The following is a 21,784-nucleotide window of genomic DNA, read 5'->3' as shown; positions in this document are numbered from 1 at the left end:
AAAAAAAGTTACAGATTGCCCAGCAAGCTCATGGTGAGTCAGAACTGCTAGGAGTGTGTAAGGGGCTACAACGGACCAAAAGGCCCTCTAACTAAAATGCCGTGCAAAACAGAAGTTTGCCTTCTTAAAGAGGAACTCCAGTGAAAATAATTTAATTTAAAAAAAGTGCTTCATTTTTACAATAATTATGTATGAATGATTTAGTCAGTGTTTGCCCATTGTAAAATCTTTCCTCTCCCTGATTTACAGTCCTGGCCAAAAGTTTTGAGACTGTCAAAAATATTAGTTTTCACAAAGTTTGCTGCTAAACTGCTTTTAGCTCTTGTGGGCCAAATCCTGACTGACAGCAACCCATTCTTTCATAATCACTTCTGTGAGTTTCTCAGAATTAGTTGGCTTTTAAGGAATGACCACAAGTTCTCAATGGGATTAAGATCTGGGGAGTTTCCAGGCCATGGACCCAAAATGTCAACGTTTTGGTCCCCGAGCCACTTAGTTATCACTCTTGCCTTATGACACGGTGCTCCACCGTGCTGGAAAATGCATTGTTGTTCACCAAACTGTTGTTAGATTGTTGGAAGAAGTTGCTGTTGGAGGGTGTTTTGGTACCATTCTTTATTCATGGCTGTGTTTTTTGGCAAAATTGTGAGTGAGCCATTCCCTTGGATGAAAAGCAACTCCACACATGAATGGTCTCAGGATGCTTTACTGTTGGCATGACACAGGACTGATGGTAGCGCTCACCTTTTCCTTCTTCTGACAAGCCTTTATCTAGATGCCCCAAACAATTGGAAAGGGGCTTCATCGAAGAATATGACTTTGCCCCAGTCCTCAGCAGTCCATTCACCATACTTTCTGCAGAAGATCAATCTGTCCTGATGTTTTTTGGGGAGAGAAGTGGCTTCTTTGCTGCCCTTCTTAACACCAGGCCACCTTCCAAAAGTATTCGCCTCACTTTGCGTGCAGATGGAGACGATCCTGGCGCTTGCTGGACTTTCTAGGACGCCCTGAAGCGTTCTTAACAAAAATTGAACCTTTCCTTGAAGTTCTTGATGATCCTATACATTGTTGATTTAGGTACAATCTTAGTAGCCACAATATCTTTGCCCGTGAAGCCATTTTTATGTAGCGCAATGATGGCTGCACGCGTTTCTTTGCTGATCACCATGGTTAACAATGGAAGATCAATGATTCAAGCATCACCCTCCTTTTAACATGTCATGTCTGCCATTCTAACCCAATCAGCCTGACATCATGATCTCCAGCCTTGTGCTCATCAACATTCTCACCTGAGTTAACAAGACGATTACTGATATGATCTCAGCAGGTCCTTTAATGACAGCAATGAAATGCATTGGAAAGGTTTTTTTGGGATTCAGTTAATTTTCATGGCAAACAAGGACTATGCAATTCATCTGAAAACTCTTCATAACATTCTGAAGTATATGCAAATTGCTATTATAAAAACTTAAGCACCAACTTTTCTAATTTCCAATATTTTTGACAGTCTCAAAACTTTTGGCCAGGACTGTACATTCTGACATTTATCACATGGTGACATTTTTACTGCTGGCAGGTGATGTCAGTAGCAGGAGATGCTGCTTGCTTTTTTAGCAGTTGGAAACAGTAAAACAGCTGTTATTTCCCACAATGCAATGAGGTTCACAGACAGGAAACTGCCAGGACCATTGTCCCCACAGTTTCCTGTGGGAGGGGTTTCACCACAATATCAGCCACACAGAGCCCCCTGATGATCCGTTTGTGAAAAGGAATAGATTTCTCATGTAAAAGAGGGTATCTGCTACTGATTGGGATGAAGTTCAATTCTTAGTCACGTTTTCTCTTTAAAGGATGCCTTATTCCTAATTACATTCTCAATGATGCCCTGTGTCTGGGGAGGTGTGCATAAGCTTACTGCACCTCCCGTGGCCTGGGGTCTGCCTCTCTTTCCCCGCTATCACTCCCATTGTATGGGTCCTGGTTGGCGCCCTCTGACCTGGACATATTACACTGCGCATGTCCGTAGAAGTCCATAGAGCTCCTGGGGTCCCTGGCGAGCGCAGACACAAGGGCCCAAGTGGACATACTACGCATGCGCAGTGTATATGTCCGAGTTAGAAGGAGCAGACCAGGACCCATACAATGGGAGTGATAGCGGGGAAACAGAGGCAGACACCGGCCCACGGGGGGTGCGGTAAGCCTATGCACACCTCCCCACACACACACACACGCACACACACACACACACACACACACACACACACACACACACACACACACACACGCACAGGGCATCAATATCTGGATTTATTTAGGACTAAGGTATCCTTTAAAACTGAAGGTATTTGCAATTTTTCAGTTTGGAGTGAGCTCTGACATGTCCCACAATGCATCACTGCTGAATATGCAAATTATCCATTTGTGGTCCCTATAAGCTAAACACCCCCCCAGAACTATACAGCCCATTATAGAAACCACAGGGCTCAGCGCCTGAGTCTATGGCATACATTGATCAGCATTTACTGCAAATACATCCAGACTGGAGACGGCTTCTTAGATATCAGCACAGGAATTGTTCTGTTCTTTTTCTTTAATTTGAAGGAAGCAGAAGTATGACTGTAGCTGCATGGGGTGGGCTCCCTAAAATTCCTGTAACAAATTTACCGTAATTCAATGAAAACAATCAATTGTACAGAAAAAAATGAAAGTTGTTGTTTTTTTAATTTGACTGAGAAATCTCATTGATTTTTCCAGTTACTTTTTGAGAATACACATGTTGAAAAATTCAGACCAATTTTTACCAAGAATTGTATGGTGTGTGGTGGATTGTCAGATTGTATTCAACCTGAATAAATGGTATGTAACGATTCTAAACAAACCAAACTTTAATGTTTGTATAAACATTAAATAGGATCAAGTATGAAAGAGGGTGTATACTGTGTATACCGTATGTACTGTATAATAAAAAAAAAGATAGAAATCGTATGGTATGCAATGAGAAAGTAACATTATATGGAAAAGTGATTGTTAGGTAGAATAATAGTAAAATGTAACTGTGTGTAAAATGCCTCTGTGTGCTAATAGCATTCTTACACGCCACCTCGGGTTCTCTTTAAGGACTGAAGAGATAAGATAACTCTCTGACTGTGAAAACTTATCTCTAGACCTCAATAAGGCAATATCAATGTGTGGTGGTAAAGGTGCCCATACATTAGAACGAATATGGGCAGATTCGACTGAGAGACAAATTTATCTCTAATCGAATCTGATTAGAGATAAATTTGTCTCTGGTCAAATCTGCCCATACACTACAAACAGATTCCCGTCTGATTTCAGCATGAAATCATCAGGGAATCGGCTGAGCCGCCGCTGTCCGCCCCGCCATAAATGTATGTAGTGTGTGCATTTATACATTACCTGTCCTGTAGCAGCTTCCGCACGGTGTCCGTCCATCTCGCCTGGTAACAGCCGCATACATGGTAGCGGGGAATAGTATCTGACGTCAGACATAGCGCTGCCGGCGTGTATGCGGAACCCGGCGAGATGGACGGAAACCGCGTGGAGGCTGACATCGGACAGGTAATGTATAAATGCACACACTACATACATTTACACATTGCGGTGGGGGTTTCGTCGTCTCGTCGCTCGTTCGCAATTCAGCCGCCGTACTGCCGTGCACCTAACCAAGCAACTTCGGCCCGACATTTTCCAGCATGCACGATCAACCGTGCGGCCAATTTCTGTCCCGAAATTGGTCGCTTTGTCGGTCGGGCATGCACTTGGCAGCACCAATTTTCATCCAATTCGATTATAATAATCGAATTGGATGGTCAATTGGTTGGTCGGCTGGTGTATGGCCCACTTAAGTTTTCTCTTGTCTCCAGCATGATCTTAGTGAACTGAGGCCATTGTACTGCAACGTCCTTAATTGTTTTTTCTTGGGGGGGAGGAGCACTCTCTCCCTCCCAGTTTGTTACTTTAATTCTTAAGGTGGCCACTAACGGTCCAATTTCTAGCGAAAAATCGTTTGATCGATCAGAAATTCTGATCGGATTGGTTGCAAATAATCTGCATTGATGGGTACAATCGATTACAAACGATTATAAAAATAGTCGTCCGATTGGATTTTCGTCAAACCAAAATGTGCATTTTCTTGTTGGTAGTGATAGATAGGAAGCAAAGATTGGTACATTGATGGTGTAGTGAACAATTTTTCTTTCGATCAGAATTTTCTGATCGCTCGAATGATTTTTCAGTAGAAATTGGATCGTTAGTGGCTTCACAGCCTGGTAGGGATAATGAGGTGCTAATAATTGCTTATTTTAAAGGACAACTGTGGTGAGAGGTATATGGAGGCTGCCATATTTATTTCCTTTTAAACAATACCAGTTGCCTGGCATCCCTGCTGATCTATTTGGCTGCAGTAGTGTCTGAATCACACCAGAAACAAGCATGCAGCTAATCCTGTAAGATCTGACAATATTGTCAGAAACACCTGATCTGCTGCATGCTTGTTCAGGGTCTATGGCTGAAAGTGTTAGAGGCAGAGGATCAGCAGGACAGCCAGGCAACTGGTATTGCTTAAAAAGAAATAAACATGGCAGCCTCCATATACCTCTCACTACAGTTGTCCTTTAAAGAGGAACTCCAGTGAAAATAATGTAATAAAAAAAGTGCTTCATTTTTTACCATAATTATGTATAAATGATTTAGTCAGTGTTTGCTCATTGTAAAATCTTTCCTCTCCCCGATTTACATTCTGACATTTACTACATGGTGACATTTTTACTGTGGGCAGGTTATGTAGCTGCTCCTAGCTGTTTTGTCTGTTAGAGACAGCTGTAAACAGCTAATTCCTGTCTGTGAACCTTGTTACATTGTAACAAACTGCCAAAAGTACCGCGGTACTCAGAGCTTCTTGTGGGAGGGGTTTTAGCACAAAATCAGTCACACAGCGCCCCCTGATGGTCTGTTTGTGAAAAGCATTATATTTCTCATGTAAAAGGGGGGATCAGCTACTGATTGGGAGAAAGTTCAATTCTTGGTTGGAGTTTCTCTTTAAGTAAATGTATACACCTTAAAATCAGACCAGTTAAATACAGTAGCTGCTGCGCCTGTCTGCGATGAGGATTGAATCATATCTAAATATAAGTCCAGCAGATATAGTGCATGGCACGCCTGGGACAAGAACCAGACTGATGAAGGGTACTTGAGATACAGGAGGAATTCCTGCAAGAGGCAAAGGTTGAAATAACGGTCAAAGATGTACACAGGCATATGGGAAACAAACCCCAATAAGTGGGATGTTAGAGGGGTGAAATAATACTAGCAATATAAGTGCAGTTTACCAATCAGCAGCTGATACCCCTTTCCCATGAGAAATCTTTACCTTTTCTTGAATAGATCATCAGGAGGGTCTGTATGGCTGATATTGTGGTGAAACCCCTCCCACAGTGTGATGTCATGACCATGGCCCTGACAGTTTGCTGTCTGTAGACCTTGTGGCATTGTGGGAAATAACATCTCATTCCAACTACCAAGCAAGCAGCATCTCCCTGTGTGCATAGAACTCTCAGTAACGAACATTCCGTACAGATCACCTGGCAGAACTAAAGATGTCACCATCAGTGATACATTGCAGAATGTAAATCAGGGAGAGGAAAGATTTTATAATGGGCAAACACTGACTAAATATAATCTACAAATGAATATTGTAAATAATGTGCAATGTTATTCATTAGGTTATTTTCACTACCATTCCTCTTTAAAGTGAATGGGAACCGAAATTTAAATTAAAAAGTCAGATACTCACCTAAGGAGAGGGAGGCTCTGGGTCCCATAGAGCATTCCCTCTCCTGGTCCCTGCTGTTGCGCTGGCTCCCCCGTAGCGGTATTCGACTGTTTCGGTCAAAAAACGCTGTTTCCCCGCCGAAGGGAGGCTTCGAAAATGCTTCGGGAGCCCGAGTGCCCCTGAAGACGGGCCACTCTACACTGCGCACGCGCCCTCTATGACGCATTCGCGCATACGCAGTGTGGAGCCGCCTGTCTTCAGGAGGTCTTGGCTCCCGAAGACTTCCGAAGTCCCCGCGGTGGGGGATTTTAACGGGGATCCAGTGCAGCACGGAGGGCACCGGGGAAGGAGAGGGTAGGCTCATTAGGACCCTCTCCTTAGGTGAGTATCTGACTTCTTTTATTTAGTTATTGATTCCTATTAGCTTTAAATTATACTTGTAGTGAGAGGAATATGAAGGCTACCATATTTATTTCCTTTTAAACAATACCAGTTTCCTGGCATCCTATTGATCTCTTTGGCTGCAGCTGAGGCTGTATCACACGTCTGAAACAAGCATGCAGCTAATCCAGTCAGACTTCAGTCAGAGCACCTGATCTGCATGCTTGTTGGGGGGCTATGGCTAAAAGTATTAGAGGCACAGGATCAGCAGGATAGCCAGGCAATGTGCATTGTTCAAAGGAAATGAATATGGCAGCCTCCAGATTCCTCCCACTTCAGGCTCCCTTTAAAAAATCGGATTGGAAGAAAGTTAATAGTAATAATTAATGTGTGCCAATATAAAAGCTGATTATACGGTACTAAGGGAACTACTGTATAATATGAGTTGTGCATACAGTAACTTAATATTGTTATTAAAATGTTTATATGTTTCTTTCTCCACAGATTAGGATGACAAATATGTTCACAATGGAGAGAGAACCAGCTATGTCAACGCCCAAAAAACGAAGATGTACGTACAAAACTTGTTTAAACGTAGAAAACTAATATCCACGTATGGATCAGGGTATTTTGGGTTGATTCACAAAACGTATGAATTATTCCTGCTTACGGTACCTGCAGTTTGCCTTTGGGGCATGCATGTAACAAACTGTAGATAACGTGAAAACAGATGGGGGGGGGGAATTCTAGGACAATTTCATGCTGACATCTATTGGAAATCTGACTTGCAGTGTGTGAGCAGGCAAGAGATCCCTCTCTTATCAGATCGTTCCGGCGCCATCACCATGGCTGGATTTCAGACAAGGCTACAAAGGCCATGGCCTAGGGTATCAGGAAGCAAGGGGCGAGCAGCGGGCTGGCGCAATCATGCACACAAACATGTAAACTGGCAGTTAAGCAAGTGTCTCGGAATCAGCGGATGAAGGGGCAAGCTAACAGGCAGCTTATTGTCTGTGACCTGAGCTATCACCCACCATCACCGCCAGCCACTCTTAGACTCTGACTCCACCCTCCACCTAGCTTCAACCTATCGGAGCTGTGGAGGAGAAGGGAGTTTGTTACATCACATCATATGTGGCTCAGTGATAGCTGGGGAGTCAGAGAAACCCCAGGGCACAGGCGCAGAGAAAGTGATCTCCCTGATGAAGAAGTAGAGTGTTGTACCGTGTATATGCAGGAACCAAGTCTGATGAAGGCTTACTATTTCCCAACAGCTTACTTCTAATTTATCTCTACGTTAGCCACTAAATGGTATCATCCTGATTCAAAACTTCTTGCTTTTCCTGAAAAAGAATAAAAACTTGGATTGGAGGGCAGGAGAGAGACAAGGAGGTATATACATTGTGTGTGCTATGTAATTTAAAAATAGCAACACTAAGCTTAACCACTTCACAACTGAGGGGTTTTACCCTTTTAGCACCAGAGCAATTTTCACCTTTCAGCGCTCCTTCCATTCATTCGTCTATAACTTTATCATTACTTATCACAATGAAATGAACTATATCTTGTTCTTTTCGCCACCAATTAGGCTTTCTTTAGGTGGGACATTATGCCAAGAATTATTTTATTCTAAATGTGTTTTAATGGGAAAATAGGAAAAAATGTGGGAACAAATGTATTATTTTTCAGTTTTCGGCCTTTATAATTTTTAAATAATGCATGCTACTGTAATTAAAACCCATGAAATGTATTTGCCCTTTTGTCCCAGTTATAAAACCGTTTAAATTATGTCCCTATCACAATGTTTGGCGCCAATATTTTATTTGGAAATAAAGGTGCATTTTTTTCAGTTTTGCGTCCTTCCCTAATTACAAGCCCATAGTTTATAAAGTAACAGCGTTATACCCTCTTGACATAAATATTTAAAAAGTTCAGTCCCTAAGGTAACTATTTATGTATTTTTTTTTATTGTAATTCTTTTTTTTTTTAATTACAAAAAAGAACAAATTGGGGAGTGTAGGAGGTAATTAGTTAATTTTTAGTGTAAAAGTCATGTATTTGTATATGAAAAATGCTTTAGGGTGTAGTTTTACTATTTGGCCACAAGATGGCCACAGTAACTTTTCGTTTATGCGACCTGCAAGCGTACAGGAAGTACGCTTGCAGGAAGAGTTAGGAGGCTGGGACACTGTTTTTTTCTCACAATGATCGCTGCTTCTCGTAGAAGCAGCTGATCATTGCGGGGGGATGAGATCAACGAACGGGAAAGGTTTTTCCCGTTCATTGATCTCCGGGCGAGCGGGCGGCGGCGTGCACGAGCGCGGGGGCGCCCAGACGGGCGAGCGGGAGCGTGGACAGCGGCGGCAGCGGCGTCAGGTACGGATTTCTCCATCCCTTGGTGGTAACAGGGTGGAAAAAAGGACGGAGAAATCCGTACCGCTGGGGGTAAAGTAGTTAAGGTGGAGGGCTGCTTCACTTCACTGCTGGGAATTGTGAGCACTAATTATATTACATTGCTGTTTGTATATTGTTTTTTGCTGCTGCAATATCTGGTGGATTGTCTGTGTGGTTCATCTGATATTAAACAGCAAGTGTCATTTTTTAAAAGTACAATTTTTTTTTTCTTTTCCCTCTAGTTTGTTTTGCAGCAGGCAATTGGCTAGGGGGAGGGACTAGCTGCAACACAGGTGTTAAATTAAACAGGAAGTGTAGGCCAAACCTTTAATCTTGGTGGAGGGCTGCTTCACTTCACTGCTGGGAATTGTGAGCACTAATTATATTACATTGCTGTTTGTATATTGTTTTTTGCTGCTGCAATATCTGGTGGATTGTCTGTGTGGTTCATCTGATATTAAACAGCAAGTGTCATTTTTTAAAAGTACAATTTTTTTTTTCTTTTCCCTCTAGTTTGTTTTGCAGCAGGCAATTGGCTAGGGGGAGGGACTAGCTGCAACAGGAGGTATTTGGTCAGCTTCAGGACTCAGTACTGAGCTTGCTCACTAAGTGGCTGCGACACAAGTGGCATAGGCGTTAAAAACAGGCGTTGCAACACAGGCACAAAGAGAGTGGTGAGAGGAAGTAGGTAAGGACAAAAAAAAAAAAAAAAAAAAAACCTTCAATCAATATTGTGGTTTTTTGCATTGGTTAGAATGTGCTAGGCACGTTGTGGTGTAGTCTTTAAATTTTGAGGACTCCACCCCAACTTCACTCACTCCACCTCCACCCCTCCCGCCCCTCCTCCTCCCCTCCCCCTCCCCCCCCCCCCTCTTCACTCACTCCCCAACTTCACTTACTCTCCCTTTCCTCCTCCCCAGCTTCACTCACTCTCCCATTTCATCTTTTACCGCCACAGTTTACTTTAAATAATTTTTTCCCCACACAAAAGTCATCATGTTGGACTATGCTGTACAGTGTACATCCTGCAACATGTATGCATGCCTTGATCAGCGGATTGAGGGTGTTTACTGTTGCCCTGGGTGTGTGCGTGTTGCTCAGTTAGAGGCGGAAGTCGCAGAGCTAAATAAGCATCTCGCAACACTGAGAAGCATACACAACATGGAGAAGAGCTTGGATCTCACGATCCAGACACTGGATGGAACCGTTGAAGATGAGGAGGGTGGAGTACAGCCAGACCAAGAAGCAAAGGCAGCCGCTAGTTGGGTCACAGTTAGAAGGGGTAGGGGAAAAAGTGGCAGGGAGGCTAGTCCCGAGTTGTCCCTCACTAATAAGTATGCTTGTTTGCGTAATATTGGGGAGGATGATTCAGGAGTAGCAATGCTGCAGCAGGATGTGCTCCTTAGCAACCAAGGGGCAGACTGCTGTAACGAGAAAGGGAATAGGAGTGCAGCTAAGGCTAGACAGGTACTGGTGGTAGGGGATTCAATTATTAGGCGCACAGATAGGGTAATCTGTCGAAGAAACCGCGAATGCCGTACAGTCTGTTGCCTCCCGGGTGCTCGGGTTCGGCATGTAGCGGAAAGAATTGACAGATTACTGGGTGGGGCTGGGGAAGACCCGGCTGTCATGGTACACATTGGCACCAATGACAAAGTTAGTGGGAGATGGAAGGTCCTCAAAAATGATTTTCAGGTACTTGGAGATAAACTTAAAGCAAGGACCTCCAAGGTGGTGTTTTCTGAAATACTGCCAGTGCCACGTGCTACATCTGAGAGACAGAGGGAGCTTAGGGAGTTAAATAAGTGGCTGAGAAATTGGTGTAGGAAGGAAGGGTTTGGGTTCCTGGAGAACTGGGCAGACTTTGCAGTCGGCTACAGGTTCTACAGCAGGGATGGGCTGCACCTTAATGGGGAGGGTGCAGCTGCATTGGGGGAGAAGATGGCTAAACGGTTGGAGGAGATTTTAAACTAGAATCTGGGGGGAGGCGGGAGGATAAAGTCTCAATACATAGACAAGATGAGGTAAAAAGACAGTGGGAACCTATCATTATGGAGGGTGGAGAGGGGGGTGGGGACAGTGTAAAGATTAAGGAGGTTGGTAAAAATTCAAGTAGCCCATTTCATGTAAACAAAATTGGTAAATGTGGTGGTAAAAATATAAAGTGCATGGTAACCAATGCTCGGAGCCTTGCAAATAAAATAGACGAACTAGAGTTCATTCTGAATGACAAAGGCTATGACATTGTGGGAATAACCGAGACATGGATGGATGAAAGCCATGACTGGATAGCTAATTTAAAAGGATACAATGTGTTTAGGAGGGATAGAACAGGGAAAAAAGGTGGAGGGGTTTGTCTCTTTGTTAAGAATTCTCTTACAGCTGTCCTCAACGATGAGATGGAGGAAGATTGCGAAGATGTGGAGTCCGTTTGGGTAAATATTCATGGTGGAAATAAAAGTTGCCAATTGCTTATTGGGGTATGCTACAGGCCACCTCTTATTAATGAAGCTGCAGAACTGCGATTACTACAGCAGATTGAAAAAGCTGCAGGTAAAAATGAGGTCATAATTATGGGCGACTTCAACTTTCCAGACATTGACTGGAGTATTGAGGCTACCCATTCTGGTAAAAGCAGCAGATTTCTGGCAGCACTACAGGACAATTACTTGACTCAAATGGTAACTGAACCAACTAGGGGGAATGCGTTACTGGATCTGATCATTTCTAATAGACCAGATAATGTATCAAATGTGCAGGTTCAAGAACATTTGGGAAATAGTGATCACAACATGATAACGTTTGAGCTGGTGACTGATAGGCCAAGGGGCAGCGGGACCACTAAAACTATGAACTTTAGAAAAGCAAAGTTCACTCAAATTAGGCAGGCACTAAGTTTGGTGAACTGGGATAATGTACTACAAGGGGAAGACACTGAAGGGAAATGGCAAGCTTTTAAACTTATACTCAATCAATACTGTAGTATGTATATCCCATATGGAAACAAAATGTCTAGGAATAAAAAAAGGCCTCTATGGATGAATAGAAAGGTTAAAGATAAAATGAAGAGGAAAAAGAATGCCTATAAGGTCTTAAAACAGGAGGGGACCGAGGCTGCACTAAGCAATTATAAGGAGTGCAATAAAAATTGTAAAAAAGAAATTAGGCAGGCAAAGATTGAAGCTGAAAAACAAATCGCTAAGGATATCAAATCTAACCCAAAAAAGTTTTACAAGTACATTAACTCTAAAAAAAGAAAGGTTGACTGTATAGGACTCCTAAAGGATGAGGATGGGAACTCAATGGTGGATGACCAAGGTAAGGCAGAGTTATTAAATGCTTTCTTTGCTTCTGTCTTCACAAAAGAAACAGCACTGTTGCAAACTACAGAGGCGGAAGAGTCTCAATCTTCTAACTGTAATATTAAATACTTAACGCAGGAAGAAGTGAAGGCAAGACTAAATAAATTAAAAATAGACAAGGCACCTGGCCCGGATGGCATGCATCCTCGGGTCCTAAGGGAATTAAATTCAGTTATAGATAAACCCCTTTATCTTATCTTTTGTGACTCTCTTGCAACTGGCAGAGTCCCAGTGGATTGGCGTACAGCCCACGTTTTCCCATTATTTAAGAAGGGCAAAAAATCTGATCCAGGAAATTATAGACCTGTAAGTTTAACATCAGTTGTATGCAAACTATTTGAGGGGTTACTAAGAGATACTATACATGACTTCATAGTAGAAAATAATCTTATTTCTCAGCATCAACATGGGTTTACTAAAGACAGGTCCTGTTTGACTAACATGCTCAGCTTTTATGAGGTAGTGAATGCTAATATGGATATTGGGAATGCTGTAGATGTGATATACTTGGACTTTGCAAAGGCCTTCGACACTGTTCCCCACAGAAGTCTGGTGCAAAAGTTGAGAATGCAAGGACTGGGGAAGAGTCTGTGTTCATGGATAGGGAACTGGCTAATGGACAGAAAACAAAGAGTTGTGGTCAATGGATCATACTCAAAATGGGAGACTGTTAGCAGTGGGGTCCCACAGGGGTCTGTTCTGGGTCCAGTGCTCTTCAATTTATTTATTAATGACCTAGTAGATGCAGTAGTGAGCAATGTTGCTATTTTTGCAGATGATACAAAATTGTGCAGAATCATTAACTCTCAGGAAGATAGTGTCATATTGCAACAGGATCTGGATAGGATGGCTATATGGGCACATACATGGCAGATGAAATTCAATGTTGACAAATGTAAGGTCATGCATTTTGGACGTACGAATGGTCTAGCACCATACAAAATAAATGGGATACAGTTGGGGACATCAAACTTGGAGAAGGACTTAGGAGTACTCATTGACAACAAGTTAAATAATCGTACTCAATGCCAAGCAGCTGCAGCTAAAGCTAACAAAATTTTGGGATGCATTAAAAGGGAAATAAAAACTCGAGATGCTAGCATAATATTGCCCCTGTTTAACTCTCTAGTAAGGCCACATCTGGAATATGGAATTCAGTTCTGGGCACCACATTACAAAAAAGATATTGCAGTTTTAGAGCAGGTGCAGAGACGAGCAACAAAATTGATGCGTGGGATGGAAGGTCTCACTTATCAAGAAAGGTTAGATAAACTGGGTTTATTTAGTCTAGAGAAAAGACGCCTTAGAGGGGATCTAATTAACATGTATAAATACATCAGAGGGCAATATAATACCTTGGCGGATGAGCTTTTTGTCCCTAGGCCTTCTCAAAGGACTAGAGGACATGATCTGCGCATGGAGGAAAAACGTTTTAGCCATTTATTTAGGAAAGGGTTCTTTACAGTAAGAGTGATTAAGATGTGGAATGCATTGCCACAGGAAGTCGTTATGGCAAACTCTATACCTGCATTTAAAGGGGGCTTAGATGCTTTCCTTGCGTTGAAAGACATCCATGGCTACAATTACTAGGTAATGCCTAATGATGTTGATCCAGGGATTTTATCTGATTGCCATCTGGAGTCGGGAAGGAATTTTTCCCTTTAGGGGCTAATTGGACCATGCCTTGTAAGGGTTTTTTCGCCTTCCTCTGGATCAACAGGGATATGTGAGGGAGCAGGCTGGTGTTGTACTTTGTACTGGTTGAACTCGATGGACGTATGTCTTTTTTCAACCAAAATAACTATGTAACTATGTAACTATGTAACTATGTAACTATTTTACTGAGGGTGGGTAACGAATACACAATTAGCAAGAGGAGAAAAAAGAGTGAGGGTGGAAATTATGTCAGGATTAGCTTCATGCAAAGGTAACCAAGATGGAAACTGTCTAGAATAGGATTCTCTGCTTTTCCTTTATAACATTCACAGGAATCATAACGTGGACAGTGCAATACATCTGTTATGTAAGTAGAACTAGTATTTAACTACCTATATATGTGTTTTTTATTTCTAGGTTAGCATGGGTGTTGCTTGTTCTTTACGTAAAAAAAAAATCAGTTTAACTTACCTGGTGCTTCTTGCAGCCCACCGCAATCATCCTGTGCTTGCACCGTCCTTCCAAGACCCTCCAGTCAGCAGTGGCGACCCCCTCAAAGCTGACCAGCCACGTGCCACCTCATTGCCTCCCCGTGCACAGCAGCGTTCTTTGCACAGGAAAATCACTATTGAGCATGCGCAGAACACTCTTGGCAACGGGAGTGTGAGTCTCTCAGCTCGAGGGTGCGAATTGGCAGTAACTTGTGACTAGACATGACGAGCCGGCTTTGAGAGGGTCGCCGCTGCTGGCTGTGGAGGGTTGTGGAAGGACGGTGTGGGAACAGGATGACTGCAGGGAGCTGCAAGAGAAGCTTCAGGTAAGTTAAACTGTTGTTTTTTGTTTTTTACTTAAGTAACCCTTTAAGACTGTATCTTCTGCAATATCCTGATGTAAGTAGTGTTATTTCTTTTGCATTAACACCAAACAGATTCGTCGTTCTTCAAGGAGCTGGCCCGACTGCCTTCCATACTCTTTGGCCATTACTCAAGGTAAGTGTATGCTTCCCTCTATCCTCAGGAATCAGAGATGTGTCTTAAAGGAATACTGTAGGATGTCGGGGGAAAATGAGTTGAACTTACCCGAGGCTTCTAATGGCCCCCCACAGACATCCTGTGCCTGTGCAGCCACTCACCGATGCTCCGGCACCGCCTCTGGTTCACTTCTGGAATTTCTGACTTTAAAGTCTGAAAACCACTGCGCCTGCGTTGCTGTGTCCTCGTTCCCACTGACATCACCAGGAGTGTATAGCACAAGCCCAGTATGGTCTGTGCCTGGGCAGTACGCTCCTCGTGACATCAGCCGGAGCGAGGACACAGCTGTGCAGGCGCACTGGTTTTCAGACTTTAAAGTCTGAAATTCCAGAAGTGAACCGGAGGTGGGTCCGGAGCATCAGTGAGTGGCTGCGCGGGCACAGGACGTCTGCGGGGGAAGCCCCGGGTAAGTTCAACTCATTCTCCCCAACCCCCTACAGTATTCCTGTAAATGCAAAAGTGCAGAGTGGAAGGAGGCGGCGGAGCGGCGGGGGAGAGGCAGAGCTGCCCAATAAGAGCTGGAGAAGCGGTGTTAGGAACACCCCCAATGGGCATTTTGCAGGAGTGCCTCTCCTGCAAGGGACGCCCCTTCCCTTTGGGATTGCTGACAAGCTGCATGCTGGCAATTTGGGGGGGGGGTGACAGTGGGGCATGTGGGGGCAGAGAGCGTCACATAGGCAACACAGAGGCATCACATGAGCCAAGGAACATGCCTCTGTGTCCCATCTGCTCCTCGATCTCTTGCTAATTGGTTGCGGCAAGCAGCCCCGTATGCATCCGTTCAGATTTGTTCCGCTAAATGAAAATGTTTTAGTGTTGGTGTGAAAAAAGAGCTATTGGTGGCCACACACATTACAATTTCTTTTTTCCGATTCTACAATTTTGTTCTTTTTTTCACTCAAATGAAAATTAAGACTCTTCTGACCAATCATGACAAAAACGATTAAATAAAATATATAAATTAGTAATGTAATAATATGTAAATTTTCATTGATAATGTGTATGGGGAGCTCTGTGCCGTCACTGCTGTGTATAAAGGCACGCAGCACAAACAACCTTAGAACATTTTTTATTTTCTCACACAATCGATACTGTCAATCGAATTGGGGAAAAATCGAACAGAAAAATTATAATGTGTGGCCACCCTTAGGGCTTATTCACATCTGAAATCGAAATTGCTGATGGCAGCGATTTTCAATTTGTTTGCGCATTTTTTTCCTCCTCCTGCCGCTTACCTGCGTACTTCGATTTTGTGTAAATCGCTTTTCAAAGCGCTTTTGCAGAGCGATTTGTTTTTTCACTTCCTGATGCAAGTCAAGGTAGTGAACTCTTTGACCCGGAAATGAATAAATGCAATGTATTTATTCATCAATGAAACGCAATCGCCGCACAAAGCGATTTTGTGAGCATTTTTCCCTTTTCCTATACCTTCCATTGCAGAAAAATCACCCTAAAAGTGGTACAGGCAGCGCTTTGCTGAGCGGATCGGAAACAAACTGCTCAGATGTGAACTCTCTCATAGGGAATCATTGTAGAAGCACTTTCAGGGGGGTTTTGCAAATCGCCGGTGCTTAACAAATTGCGAAAATGCCCTATGTGGGAACAAGCTCTTAGACTATGGGATTCCAAGAAGGTCATGTTTTGAATTAGGATTGCCTTTGTCATTAGTTCATTTTTATTTTACGCTTGCTTTAAATGCAATTGCAGTCCATACTTTCCCTAAACTTTCTTAGTAGCATATTTTATACTGTAGAACTGTGGATGTAGCTGGTTCCTCATGGGCGGGGCCAATGGGAAACCTTCACCTTCAAGTTGACCTAAGCTCAGAAATTCCTCTCTGCTCTAAAAGATACACAACAGCATAAAAACATTTCTTTGATACAACTTACGGAAATCTGACAAAATGCCCCTGACGTGTTTCCTTTTCGTTTTCCTGGGAGCACAGAAAGGGTTAACCTACGGTGTTTACATATACAGTAAGCACAGAGCAATGGCACACCTCCGCACAGTTCACACAGAACTGGCAGCCTTGACTTGCTCATTAAGAGGAACTTTAGCGTAAAGGGGAAAAAATAAATCAATACGTTGCAAGGTGATCAGTTAAAAAATAAAAGATTGATATTCGCCGTGTAATTTGTTAATGTTGTTTGATCCACAATGAGCCTGAATGTAATCATCTTTACTGCTGGTAGACATGAAAAAAACAGACAGCACCAACTGCCATTATTGATATTGATTGATATTCGCCGTGTAATTTGTTAATGTTGTTTGATCCACAATGAGCCTGAATGTAATCATCTTTACTGCTGGTAGACATGAAAAAAACAGACAGCACCAACTGCCATTATCTATGACCCCACCCCCTAACAGTGCGATAGGCTAAAAGGTTATTATGGTTATTATTTTATAGATATACGTATGCAGAGGGGGGGGGGGGCGAAACTGCTTGCTTGGCAGTTGTAAACAGCTGATATTTACCACCCACAATGCAACAAGGTTCACAGACAGGAAACTGTCAGGATCATGGTCAGGACATCGCGCAGATAAGGGGGAATTAGACAGGCTAATCTCTCTAAACGCAACATAAGAGTACATATATATGTGTGTTTTCCTTGTATGCTGTGCAGGAGTTTAGGTCCGCTTTAAGAGACAATGTGGAATGAAGTTGTGATGGTTTTTTTCTTTTATTCCTAGGGACAGATGTGATTTGCTGAAACTGGAAACGCCTAGCAGTTCATTCCTAACTCTTAACTCATCTCCGTGCCGCCACAGTCCTCGCCTGCTCTCTAATGGCTACTACGCCTTTGAGGAAGACAGCTTTGACACAGATGATCAGGGGAACGTATCATTCAGCCCTACAAAATGTACAGTGTCCTATAAGGAGAACATTGTCAGGTTAGTGTGATGTTACATTGATGCAGAAAAGGACGATAACATTCCCCACCACGCGGCAATGTTACCGGCCTGTACGGAAACTAATATCGCTCGTTGCACCAACAGAGCAAGAGCGTTACCATAGCAAAGCACATAAACAGCGTACGCCCTGTATGGGGGATAGCGTACCGTGCGTACACTATTTACGCGCATTGCTATGGAAACGCTCCTGCGCTATCTGCACAACGTGGGTTGCTAGGTTCAGTACAGGCCAGTAACATTGCAGAGTGGTGTGCAATGTTTTCAGCCTTTTCTACATCAACCCCATAGACACTAAAACGGGTAAAGGCACCAATGCATAAAAGATAGGCTTATAAAGCTGTTGATCTCATAAACAGAGAGGTAATCTTACCTCTCATGAAGAATTTGTACCAGTCTATTGAAAAAAGGTCTTTTATTTGTGCACATAAAATTGACAATGTGTTTTGAGGGTGCCCGTCTGCTTCCTCAGGTCAAGGATCTCCCTCTTCTTGTGTATGGGCAAGTAACAGATCTGTCTCTGATCAGATTCGATCAGAGAGAGATTTGTCTCTTGGTCGATCTGCCCATGCATCGTCTGATGTATGGGCACCTAAGCACGTTAACTTGTTCTGTAGGACTGATGAAATGTCTTCATGAGCAGAAAAAATTGCCCAGTTGGAAATACCTTATTTTCTATGGATATACCATTGAAACGTTAGAGTAAAATAAACAATTTATTTAAAAAGTTTGTTGTATCATCCACATGGCCTCAATTCTGGTAGCTATGTGAGGTATATATATTTTTTGTAGGTAAAATACCTCATGAGTTATTTTCCTCTTTTTAGCAATTCTGAAAGATTTTTCTCCATTTCCGAACATGAGGTAAAATATGAGGTAAAACCAGAGGTAACTGAGGTATTTCAGCGGTAAGCAAGCAGTAAATAAATAATATAAGTCTTTAATTGTCTTCCATAAGTGAGGATAGTCTTTGGAAGATGTTATACTTACAGTGTAGGCATCAGTGCTGCTATTCCGGATAACCCGGATAATCCGAACTTTTTCAGCTATCTGCCCGGTTTCGGATTCTGGATACCTGGGCCCAAATCCGTATAGCAAACCGCGGATATTTGGTTGCATACCCGGATATCCGCGGATACCCGTCGGATATCCGAATCTGGATACTGTAACCATGGAGATGACGTCCATGACGTCATTGAGCCAATCAGAGGGCTCCCAGCCTAAGCCCAAGCAACCAATCACAGAGGAGAACATTGGCCAGTCCCTCCAGTATATAAGGAGGGGGGCCATGATGAGAATCTCGTCCTTGCTTTGTGACTGCACACTGAGAGACAACTCCAGTGCTGTTTGGCTAAGCAAGTGCATTATCACACTGTGAAACCCAGCGTTTTTACACATAAACACCTTCACTACACTATTGTTATATTGTTTTATAGATAGCTAGCCTATGTAATTTGTTAGTGTCAGTCAGTCAGACTTTGAGCTGCAGCAGCTGCCTACTAGTTAGGTCCTGTGTCTGTGTCTGTGTGTGCTGTGCACAGTCCAGGCCTCCTGCTGCTGGCTGGCCTGCTATCAGCCTTAGCTAGCTAGTAGTTACAGACAGTATAGGTAGGATTACTGTGTTATTGTGTAGTCACTGCAGTGCTATTAGTTGTTAGAGAGTAGTACTGTATTAGCTACTACAGATTATTGCAGTGCTGCTGTGCTGCTGACTGAGCAGTGAGCAGTGTCAGTGTGTCTTGTTCTACTCTGCTGTCTGTCACTCCGTGCTGATTCAAAGTCCAAGCCCCTTATTAATAAAGGACAAGTACCCCACATCATCTGTGACATCACATATCTTGTACTATGTCTGGCACTGGCAGCCGGGGGAGGGTCAGCAAGGCCAAGAGGAGAGGGAGCAACATCGCGGCCTCCGTCAACATTTCATCAGAACCTGACCCGGATGGTGGCCGACTACATGGGGTCCTACAGTGGGCTTGACACCGACACCCCTGTGGACTCCTTGGATTACTGGGTCAAGCACCTGGATATCTGGAGCGAGCTGGCGCAGTATGTCCTGGAAGTGCTGTCCTGCCCACCTTCCAGCGTGCTGTCAGAAAGGTGCTTCAGTGCGGCCGGTGGCGTGTTCACTGAGAAGCGCTCTTGTCTGTCCTCCCAGTCTGTGGACAGACTGACTTTTCTGAAAATGAACCAGGCTTGGGTGGAAGGTGAGTTCCTGGCCCCTGTTGTTGGCAAGAGGGGGAAATGAAGTGGCTGAGTGGGAATCACTATGCCTGCCTTACCACTACCCTTTACCACCACAACCTCCTGGCTCCATCTTCATTGATAAGCCAGGTTCAAATTTTTTTTACAGCCGTGGTACTACCAACACTAGGTGCCATGGTGATTATTTGAACACAATTGCTGTGTACATTTTTTTGGAGGTGTCTGTGCTGTCCAAGTTGTGGGGTGGCCCCAACTGCGGCAGTACAACCGCTTCCTGGAACCTCTCCTTTGTAATGTTTTACCTGTGCCGTGGTACCCATGGTGATTACCTTACCACAATTGCTGTGTAATTTTTGGAGGTGTCTGGGCTGATAACTGTGCTGTCCCAGTCGTGCAGTTGGACTTTGGACACAACTGCACGACCGCTGTCTGGAACCTAGTCCTGATGTTAATTGACAGCCATTTTTTTGGGGGTGGGGGGGATTTTAAGTCCCCACATCATCAATGAGTGTTTCCCTTTAAAAATACATGATGCTACATGCCTCATTTACCAAAAAAAAAAACGCTTTAGAAGCACTTCCGGTTTTCTATCCGGATATTTGAATCCGCCCGGATACTGAGGTCTGATATCCGATTCGGATCGGAAAATTTTGAACTCGGATATCTGACCCGGATCTGATATCGGGGTATCCGGATCCGAATCAGATCCGAATTTTGAAAAGGGGTACCCTTAGCAGCACTGATAGGCACCCCCTATAAAAAAAATCCAGTAAATATTTGGAGTTTTAGTTCTACTATCTTTTCTACTACACAGGCTGAATAGGAACAACACTAAAACAGCAGTAGGAACTCCACTAACTCCAGGTACAGGCAGGTCTTAAACTGATTGGTAAATTATGTGCTAACATGCCCCCTAATTTCCATGACAATAGCTATTTTTGGTAAATTACCTCATGAATTATCTCATAATTTACATCATGAGGTAAAACATGACTAAAACCTACCAGAATTGCTAAATGGCATTACCTCATGAGGTAAATTACCTCACATGAGGTAATTTGTTTGATAACCCTACCAGAATTAAGGCCAATTGTCCACTGTTCTACAAAGTCCTTCAACCTTAGTTGATTGAGGCCTTTGTCCATTCATGGCTTCATTGTACAGAATCTTTAGGAGGAGACGTAGACCCCATGCACAGAGAGCCCTCGATCTTTCCAGCAATGGTGACCAGGAAGACTGGAGACCTCCACATGAAGAAGACTGGAGAACCCCTTATGGAGATGACTGGAGACCCCCACATGGAGAAGACTGGAGAACCCCTTATGGAGATGACTGGAGACCCCCTTATGGAGAAGACGTCGGGGACTGTGAGCCTCTTGACTTCCCTCAAACATTCAGTCTCTACAGCGGTGAGTGTTTCCTTCATTCTCATAAAAGCTTTTAGTTCAAATAGAATTCAGGATGGTCTCTTATGTAGCAGTGAGAGGAAGAAGTATTTGAGCCCTGCTGATTACGTCTATTTGCCCTCTGACCAAGAAATGCCCCGTCTGTAATTGTAATGGTAGATTGATGCCTGGAATCCACTACAGAGCGCTATCGCTAACCGCAATCGCCAGCGTTTTTAATTTAGCGTTTTGTAAGCGATTTCATGAGCGTTTACTGGCGATTTTGCAACAGCAACATAGGAGACAAATAATGTATGGCTCAGTTTACTCTGGAAAAAAAATACTTTTTATTTGTATATGTTTACATGGATTTAAAATTTTACGATTTTCGCTATAGTGGTCCTTTAATACAAAAAATGATGTGTTTTCGTCCCTTTATGGCGCAGGCAATACTAACCGCTGGACAGGAAACAGCATGATACAGCCCAGTCCTATACGCATTCCCCGGGTCATACAGCCAGAAGTCAGTGATCACACCGCGAGAGCACAGCTGACCTGTGAGTCACCGCAAGATATCGGTAAGTGTCTGTGGCCATTCTTATTCATGCAGGAAATGGTTAGAGATCGTCAATGAGATGCAAATAAATCTCACTTGCATGAAAATGT

General features: G+C 43.3%; 1 protein-coding gene across 1 annotated transcript in view; it reads left to right on the top strand.

Moving 5' to 3' along the window:
* TMEM71 (transmembrane protein 71) overlaps positions 1–21,784 on the top strand; it is a 42,904-nt gene that overhangs the window by 5,817 nt on the left and 15,303 nt on the right. Inside the window, exons 2-6 of the mRNA XM_068234950.1 lie at positions 6,677–6,743; positions 14,513–14,573; positions 17,310–17,510; positions 20,898–21,142; positions 21,565–21,696. Coding sequence (XP_068091051.1) covers positions 6,683–6,743; positions 14,513–14,573; positions 17,310–17,510; positions 20,898–21,142; positions 21,565–21,696 — 700 coding nt within the window. The 5' untranslated portion in view covers positions 6,677–6,682. The remainder of the gene's footprint in view (positions 1–6,676; positions 6,744–14,512; positions 14,574–17,309; positions 17,511–20,897; positions 21,143–21,564; positions 21,697–21,784) is intronic.

The sequence above is a fragment of the Hyperolius riggenbachi genome, chromosome 5 (assembly GCF_040937935.1).
Source record: "Hyperolius riggenbachi isolate aHypRig1 chromosome 5, aHypRig1.pri, whole genome shotgun sequence".
NCBI lineage: Eukaryota > Metazoa > Chordata > Amphibia > Anura > Hyperoliidae > Hyperolius > Hyperolius riggenbachi.
This window is presented reverse-complemented; position numbering and strand designations above follow the sequence as displayed.